This window comes from Podarcis cretensis, assembly GCF_951804945.1.
Source record: "Podarcis cretensis genome assembly, chromosome: 2".
In the NCBI taxonomy this organism is placed as follows: Eukaryota; Metazoa; Chordata; class Lepidosauria; order Squamata; family Lacertidae; genus Podarcis; species Podarcis cretensis.
In genome coordinates this window covers 33638028-33647200 of record NC_137171.1, presented here as the reverse complement: position 1 = coordinate 33647200, position 9173 = coordinate 33638028, and the positions used below count along the sequence as shown (strand labels likewise).

The 9173-nt window shown below is 44.4% G+C and overlaps 1 protein-coding gene and 1 long non-coding RNA gene across 5 annotated transcripts in view; both read right to left on the bottom strand.

The window, feature by feature from the left end:
• Positions 1–9173, bottom strand: part of LOC307211175 — a 205471-nt gene that overhangs the window by 162448 nt on the left and 33850 nt on the right. The gene's annotated exons all lie outside the window — the stretch shown is intronic.
• HEATR9 (HEAT repeat containing 9) overlaps positions 1–9173 on the bottom strand; it is a 30806-nt gene that overhangs the window by 10772 nt on the left and 10861 nt on the right. For all 4 annotated transcript variants that reach the window (XM_079967425.1, XM_079967426.1, XM_079967424.1 and 1 more), the window contains 7 exons: positions 7981–8077; positions 7162–7218; positions 3918–3974; positions 2730–2790; positions 1490–1620; positions 1181–1369; positions 40–132 (listed from right to left, as the gene is read on the bottom strand). In XM_079967425.1, the coding sequence (XP_079823551.1) occupies positions 40–132; positions 1181–1369; positions 1490–1620; positions 2730–2790; positions 3918–3974; positions 7162–7218; positions 7981–8077 (685 nt within the window). The remainder of the gene's footprint in view (positions 1–39; positions 133–1180; positions 1370–1489; positions 1621–2729; positions 2791–3917; positions 3975–7161; positions 7219–7980; positions 8078–9173) is intronic.

The window sequence follows — 9173 nt, the reverse complement described above, 5'->3', positions numbered from 1 at the left end:
ATACCACAGAAAGGGTTCTACAGAACAAAATTTGCTCACCTTGTACAAAGGAGAATGCTGAAGCTGGTCAGTAACAGTTTTGATAACTACAGGGTCCACTATGGCCATCTGCTTTACCAGCATGACCAAAGCCTAGAAGAGGAAGACATGGATGGAGTGAGAGCAGGTGTTCAAAGTGGGGTAAGGTGTGGGGGAGAGGAAGACAATTTGGGCTTCATGCCAAGAAGTCTCGTTTAACTAAATAATATTAAAGGTAGCATTAAAATAATACAACAGTCCCTTAACTACTCCTGACAAACTGTAGGAAAGGAGATCCCAAAACAACTCAATGCAATTGCCCAACTCTTCTCCCGACGGCGTATTAGGAATCTGATCTTCTAGAGTTTAAATCCTTTCAACTGAATCCTAAAGCTGTGTCTTTTCCTTCTTGCCTTTTTAAAACAAACCAGGTTTTAAAAAGTAAGCTTCTAGCTTCCATGGAGAATGTGCAAATGTACAAATAAATGATATATGGTCAATGAGGTATTAGAAAAAGCTAAGCACCCCATCACCATAGCTCTACAGCAGTGTTTCCCAAACGTGGGTCTCCAGCTTTTTTTCATTCTACAATTCCCATCATCCCTGACCACTGGTCTTGCTTGCTAGGGATGATGGGAGTTGTAGTCCACAAACAGCTGGAGACAAAAGGCTGGGAAACACTGCTCTACAGCCTAAATCTGATTCCCTCCTCTCGCACTGACTCCTGTGCCACAGCTGCTTTTATCTCTGTTGTAGATTAAGGGAGATTGAGCCCCGTGTCGCCCAATGCCTTGACCAGTTTGCGCAAAGGTCTTCATCCACTATTGGGTACAGCCACAGTACAGATCTGAGCTAAATGTTCTTGATTATGCATAGCAGATTTCTCCCATCTCAGGGCCATGACTAGCTAAGGAAAAGGGAAGCAAACTGGGGAAGGTGGCTGATAAATGTGCATTTTTATATTCTCTTAAATAGGGGGAATGAGCAATAACTGCAACTTCGCCCTCTGGCCTGTGAGAAGGTAGAATACATAACAAGTTTCGTTTCTCCTTTCCCCTGTGATTATCCTGGGGCAAATATTTCCCAGGGACTCACTTCATAGAGGTATTCGGACCACAAAGCACAACTCAGATCTCTCTGTCCATTTATGTAACAGCCCCACCTGAATTTTCCTCTGACAGTCGTCCTGGGACAAGCACATGAACATAGTCTCTTGTGCGATTGGATTATACTTGTCCAGGTACCCTAAGCAAAGGGCTGCGTCGAATGTTATGCTGTCCATGGGATCTTGTAGGTTCACCAACCGTCGCAGATTTCGGATTAAACTGGACCGGGCACCTATCCAATACCACTAGGGAAAGAGAGCAGCTGCATTAGGTGCAACAGTGATCTGAAAGCTGTTTAAATAGGCCCAGAAAGAGAAGAGACTGGCAGAGGACATGTCTATCTGTAATACAGCCCCACATATTACCTCAAGTTCAGGTGTCATTGACCATGCCTGCAGGGATACCTTCAACGCACTCAGTGTATCTTCTCTCCGATTCAGACTCGCATCCTTTAGGTGTCTAATTAGCATTTTCACTACAGAGGTATCTAGGCAACCTGCTCCAGAGAATCAAGAGGCAGTGATCAAAGGGGAAAGCAAAACTCCCAGGAAGTTTTATTTAATTACCGGCAGTATTTGCCACCCCTTAACTGAAGTTCTCTGCGGGCATACATAAACATATTCAAAATAAAAACGCAAAGCAATAAAAATACAATTAGATAAAAGATAAACAAATTAATTCAAGCACAAGAGTTCAGTGACAATGGAGGGGAAGCACATTACAAGGCAAAACAATTCTAGACAGAATATTTCTTTCCCTTTAAAAGCAGAAATACCAAACCGACACCTGCCTGCCAGCTTGAGAGGACGGATGTTGATACTCTTTAGCAAACAAAAAGTGAAAGTAGGCTGCTTATTATTATGATGGGTTATTAATACTTCAGATATTCCAGGCTGAGCTGCGGTATCCAAAAGAAGTTTGTAAGGCTCAACCTTGGTTCAAATCTTGCTTACAGATGTGGTTTCGGTCTTCAAAGGCATTCTGAAAAAGATAACTGGGCAATCTGCAGCCTGTGTGTTTATCTGAAAACAAATTCTACTAATTTCAGTTGGACTTACTCCCAGTTCAAGGATTCATTCCTTAATCTTACTCTGAAGTCCATCAGGAAATAGAAGTCTCCAATTCAATCAAAGTCCATGTGTGTCTAAAAAATTTGGCCAGCGGTTCTGAGCAATCAAAACATTCAAATCCAACAGAAAGTCATCTGAAATATCAGCCCACACAGGAATCTCAAATGGTTATATCCCTGTAATAGAGTGGACCGGAAGTCACCTTTTACAATTCTGCCACAAGCATGAAATGTGCAAAAGAAAGCTGAGAGGGAGGAAAAAACCCTCCTCTGCTTGCATGTGGCAAGGCCTATAATACACGAGAATTGCTATAAATGCACCAAGGAGCATTCCTCTGTGACTAATAATAGAAAATTAGCCACCCCAGAAGGAAGAAGGAAGAAAAGAGCTCAAGTCCATCTAACTCTGGTTTGTTTTTCTGTCCAAACCGGGGCATGGTCAGCGCTAACTATGGCTGTCCAAACAAGTTGGCTTCAAACTGTGCTGAGCGATCTTGTGTTGTGTAGATAATGATGAGAGGCGAAATGTCACTCACCTAGCAAAGCCAGCGACCGGGCTGCTTCATACTGCAAAGGCAAGCTGTTGCATTCCTGGAACTGAGAGAATAAGTACTAATGGCAGGCCAGCTGGAAACCATTTACTTATACGTGCATGAACATCTAAGCATATCACAGGTGCACAGAACAGAAGTGGAAGGGTTCGAAAGCCCAAAGCCAAGCACCCTGCCTGCCTGCCCACTCACCAGGGCTCAGCTCAATCCAAGATTGTATATATACCATAAGCACAGAGGAGGCACGTGAAAAGCTAATACCTATAAATTAATTGTGAATGGTCATATGCTGCACGGTAAGGCAAATTCCCTCCAGCCCCAACAAGTTCTTAATATGGTAGGAAAACTTTCCCCAGTAATAACTACGGTGAGTCTTGCTCCAGACCACAGTTACAAGAGGCTCTATATCTAACCTCAGAAGAGTCACACACATACCCATTTCCCTTGTGGGCTATGCCATTGCCAACGGTGAGATATGATGACTTAGCAGGGTGGGACACGGGTGGCACTGTGGGTTAAACCACAGAGCCTAGGGCTTCCCAATCAGAAGGTCGGCGGTTCGAATCCCCGCGGTGGGGTGAGCTCCCGTTGCTCGGTCCCAGCTCCTGCCAACCTAGCAGTTTGAAAGCACCTCAAAGTGCAAGTAGATAAATAGGGACCGCTCCAGTGGGAAGGTAAATGGCGTTTCCGTGTGCTGCTCTGGTTCGCCAGAGGCGGCTTAGTCATGCTGGCCACATGACCCGGAAGCTGTACGCCGGCTCCCTCGGCCAATAAAGTGAGATGAGTGCCACAACCCCAGAGTCGTCCACGACTGGACCTAACAGGCAGGGGTCCCATTACCTTTACCTAACTAGATGTTACAGGAGATGCAGGGCTGCCACTGACCCACATCCCTCCATGTGTATCACCAGAAACAGCTGTTAAAGGAAATGCATAACGAGATGCCACCACATTCAAGAATTCACTGCCCCTGCATGTAACAGTTAGTGAACTGGCATGTGGTGTGTGTCACACAATGATATCACGTTCCCATCACACTCCTCCCTCCCAGATGCTACTGAGTATGAGGGAGATTCATACCAGCACTAGCCAAATGCCCCATTTAGTATCTAGTTAGAAAAGTCTGCAAATGCCCATCACAAGATGACAAGAGTCCATGGGGATTCTACTTACAGTTTTAAAAAGTGCAGATGTGACAGATTCCTCAGCAACCCCGAGTTGTCCAAGGGCCTAGGAAGACAGACAGAGAAATCAGAATAATCACTAGGATGGCCTCTCCCAATTCCTGCAGGAAACTGCAGAGAAATTTGTTTCTGCCTTGAAAAATATAAATGCACTACAAACTACAAGACTGCTTTCTGGAGAGGCTTTGAAAAGGCACACAGCTGACCCGCACTCGATTGCTTTCTCTGGTCCACCACATCTTCAAACAAAAGGCATTCATCACCCACTATAGTGGTACCTCAGGTTACATACGCTTCAGGTTACAGACTCCACTAACCCAGAAATATTACCTCAGGTTAAGAACTTTGCTTCAGGATGAGAACAGAAATCGTGCTCTGGCAGCATGGCAGCAGCAGGAGGCCCATTAGCTAAATTGGTGCTTCAGGTTAAGAACAGTTTCAGGTTAAGAACGGACCTCCGGAACGAATTAAGTACTTAACCCGAGGTACCACTGTATTTGTTAGTATTTCACGCCTCCGATGCTGCAGATGAGATTGGTGTAAATCACATGCCTGCCTGGGAAGAGTGTGGGAACGGAAGACAGTCTTATCTCTTCTGCTGTATCTACTATTGTACTGTACTTTTGCTTTTACTTGTTCCTGCCTGTTTCCTCTCGGAGCTGGAGAGAGAAGATGCCATGAATCCTTTGTCTGTACATAGTGTGTGAATAAATACATAATGAGCTCTACGATGTCTCATGCTTCTTGCTGTGTTATGCTAGATTAGTGTGCATATATCATTTGATATATGTCACTGAAGCACACTGGAGAAGAAGGGTAATGCCTTTTCCAGAGCTGCGCATACTGAAGGGCGCTTGGAGTTTGGGGCTGCAGAGGCATCCCCCAGGGCGTTTTCCAAGACTATTGCCCCTACCATAAACAAGTTGAGCTGTTCCCATCCACCTGGAACAGGTGCAAGGTAAGGCAAGTCGCTACTTCGAAGTTTCCTGCTTTAGCTGAAAGGACTTCTGGGGAAGCACAACATGGGCAGAGAGTCTAGAGGCCAGCCAAACCTTTGCTCTATTTCTGCTGTGTCACTTCTATAGCTTGTTGTTGTTGTTGTTTAGTCGTTTAGTCATTTAGTCGTGTCTGACTCTTCATGACCCCATGGACCAGAGCACGCCAGGCACTTCTGTCTTCCACTGCCTCCCGCAGTTTGGTCAAACTCATGCTGGTAGCTTCACGAACACTATCCGACCATCTCGTCCTCTGTCGCCCCCTTCTCCTTGTGCCCTCCATCTTTCCCAACATCAGGGTCTTTTCCAGGGAGTCTTCTCTTCTCATGAGGTGGCCAAAGTATTGGAGTCTCAGCTTCAGGATCTGTCCTTCCAGTGAGCACTCAGGGCTGAGTTCCTTAAGAATGGATAGATTTGATCTTCTTGCAGTCCATGGGACTCTCAAGAGTCTCCTCCAGCACCATAATTCAAAAGCATCAATTCTTTGGCGATCAGCCTTCTTTATAGTCCAGCTTTCACTTTCATACATCACTACTGTGAAAACCATAGCTTTTACTATACGGATCTTTGTCGGCAAGGTATATATATATATAGAAGTATATATATACTTCTATAGCTTAACAAAATTTAAAGAAGCAAACACACAATTAACAGTGGCTTTACCAGATGTTACCACGCCTGTAAAAGCCTCAGTGCCTAGGGCTTGCTGATCGAAAGGTCGGCGGTTCGAATCCCTGCGGCGGGGTGCGCTCCCGCTGCTCGGTCCCAGCGCCTGCCAACCTAGCAGTTCGAAAGCACCTCCGGGTGCAAGTAGATAAATAGGGACCGCTTACCAGCGGGAAGGTAAACGGCGTTTCCGTGTGCGGCTCTGGCTTGCCAGAGCAGCGATGTCACGCTGGCCACGTGACCTGGAAGTGTCTCCGGACAGCGCTGGCCCCTGGCCTCTTAAGTGAGATGGGCGCACAACCCCAGAGTCTGTCAAGACTGGCCCGTACGGGCAGGGGTACCTTTACCTTTACCTTTACCACGCCTACGCTGGCAATTTAGTGTAACACACAAACATGGCCAATAGTTGAAGGTCCTTGCTTCCCCAATAATGGTCTTTGCCACCTCTGTATTCCTCCAAACCAGTTTTCCGAACTTGACCCAGAATAAATACCGTAAATAAGCATCCCTAAGGTACGCAGAACTCTGTATAGCAGGAAAAAGGTTACTAGGAATCTGCTTTATAATGAGTTGGACCACTGGTCCATGTAGCTCAGTATTTTCTATACTGATTGGCAGAGGTTTTCTGGGGTTTCAAAGAGGAGACATTCTGAGTCTTTCCTGGAGATGAGAGGGACTGAACTTGGGAGCTTCTGAAGATTTGTTATCAATGAGCAATGGCCCTTTCCTAGAAGGTCTACACATTTGATAGGCACATGGATCTGAATTTTTACATGGGACCGCAGTGTCTTTCCATGGGAAATACAGTGGTACCTCGGTTTTCAAGTGTCTTGGAAGCCGAACATTTCAATTTTCGAACATCGAAAACCCGGTAGTAATTGCTTCCATTTTTGAACGAGCCTCAGAAGTCGAACGGCTTCCACTGCATGTTTTCCAATTTTTCCAATTGAACTTGCAGCCAGCCCTTTGCGCCTCAGTTTTCGAACATTTCGGAAGTCAAACGGTCTTCCGGAACGGATTACGTTCGAGAATCGAGGTACCACTGTAATTCCTTACTGCTAATGTAAAAAGGAAGGGCCTGCTGGATCAGGCCAATGACCCATCTTGTCCAGCATCCTGTTCTCGAAGAGATGTTCATGGGAAACCTGCAAGCCAGACCTGAGAACATGACCAATCTCCCTGCCCGCACTTTCCAGCAACTGATACACAGAAGCATACTGTGTCTGACTGGAGACAGCCATGATGGCTAGCAGCCCTTGGTTGCCTTATCCTGCACGAATTTATCTAATTTTCTTTTAAAGTCATCCAAGCTGGTGGCCATCATCAGTGAGTTCCAAAGTTTAACCAGTAAAAGGACTTAATCTGCAATATGATTTCTGAGCCAGAATCTTGGCACGCTTTTAAAATTCTGATAAACTTAGCTTTGTTGCTTTTTGTTGTGTTTCTTTTAAAAGCAGATATCGCTCATTTATTAAAGGAAATCTGGAAGGGGAGAACAACAACAACAACAACAAGCCTTTCGAAAGGCTTTGCCAAGCTCAAAAATAAACAGATAAGAAGTCTTAACTTTACCTGAGCTGCATAGAGTTGCTCAAGTTCCACAGGAGAATCTAAATAGTTTATGAGAGCCTGCAAGCACACAAAATAAAAATTACATACACACACAAACACACACACACACACACACACAGAGAGAGAGAGAGAGAGAGAGAGAGAGAGAGATATGTATTAAAAGTGTTAAAATTCCTATGATGTATTACAACTCTCTTGTAAACGGTGCTAAAAAGCTTTTGCCAACTTGCTTTGTCTGGCTAGCCGCACCGTTAATTCCCACTAAGGCCAGTGAGTTTTAACTGATCTTCTAGTGCCATTTAGGGAGATAAAGAGTTAGTGAGTACACCTCTGTCATGGATTCATGGTGTGACATTAATCATGGCCTCTTTGCCTCAGTCCTGCACCTGTAAAATGGAAATAATAGCAACACTTCATAATGCATAGGATTGTTGCGATGGTAGAAAATAAATAAAAGGGCTGTCTTAGTGATAGGTAGTCAAGTCCCACTGACAGTAGTGAGCCATGTAAATGAATTCAGCCTTCACAAAAAGAGCCTTCTTTACAGATAAGAGTATGAAGCAAACAAGAAGAGCTCCCCATAACCATCAAACAATATAAATTGCACCATGTGTCCATCTGAATGGGATGAAGAATGGGCCTCCTCCATGTTTGCCAATTTACATATTTCAAACTGGCAATGAGGCACACACAACAAAACTTTCCTCATCCCTGCCCTGATCTATGAGTAAAAAGCATGCAACAATTAATCTACAATTAATTCTTAAATCCGTTCTTGGCAGATGTCCCTGTTGCAAACCATAACCTTTGGCTTCTGACCTTGAGCCTTTCAGGATTCAAATTTTCCTTCTCACTGAAGTCCTCTTTCTCTTTAATCCTTGCTAACTTGACATACTTGGAGAGGGAAAAGTCAGACCTGAGCAAGAGAAAAGACACCGTAATGGGCTGTTTAAAATTTGGTTAATGCACTTGCTTAGCACTGCAGGAATAAAAACGAGCAAAGGAATCTAGTGCAATACAAATCCACACTGTACAAGAAAGTCCTTCAATTGCACTGGGGAGATGCAGTTTTTTCATTACTTTGATTGTACTATGAAGGCAGAAGATTCTCAAAACGTGGGGTAACTCTGATGTTCATGTCAGGCAAACTGCACATGGGACAGACAGAAATATCTCCCTGGAAGAGGAAGGAGGCTGTGTTAATCATTAACCAGCCAGAGGGCCTTCTTGGCAGTGGCACCCTCCCTGTGGAACACCCTCCCATCAGATGTCAAGGAGATAAAGATCTGCACAACTTTTAGAAGACATCTGAAGGCTGAAAACATTGGGATGTTTTCAATGTTGAACATTTTATTATGTTTTTACAGTGCTTTTTTCTGGGGGGGGCGCAGGGGTACGCATGTACCCCTAAACATTTTGTGAATCTAAGTTTGGCCTCATTGAGGGGCAGTATTTCAATATGAGTAGGAAAAGGAGAGTACCCCTAAACATTTCTTTAAGAAAAGAAGCACTGTGTTTTTATATGTCCTGGAAGCCACCCAGAGTGGCTAGGGAAACCCAACCAGATGGGCAGGGTAGAAATAATAAAAATTATTATTATTATTTCAAAATGTAGTAAATAACAACCACTGCATGCCAGCACATGCAAACCACCACGTCAATTAGCCCTAAAGGCAAGTAGGCACTGCAATAACTGTAGACCCTCCAAGGGTCCCTATTTTCCATTTCACCAATGAAAAGAGGGACATCCTAAGAAAAAGTGGGACATTCCAGGATGAAATCAGAAATGGGGATGGCTTCTCTAAATCAGGGACATCCCTGGAAAATAGGGACACTTGGAGGGTCTGGTATGTAACTGTTCATTTCCCAAGCTGATGAGACATGAGAGATTGTTTTAAAAAATGCAAGTGGCTTGCAAACACCTGGGCAATACTGAACATATGAAATTTAACTCTGAAAAACGCATACAATATACTTGTATGTGAATCATCCTCCCTGCCCCCAGTGTATTT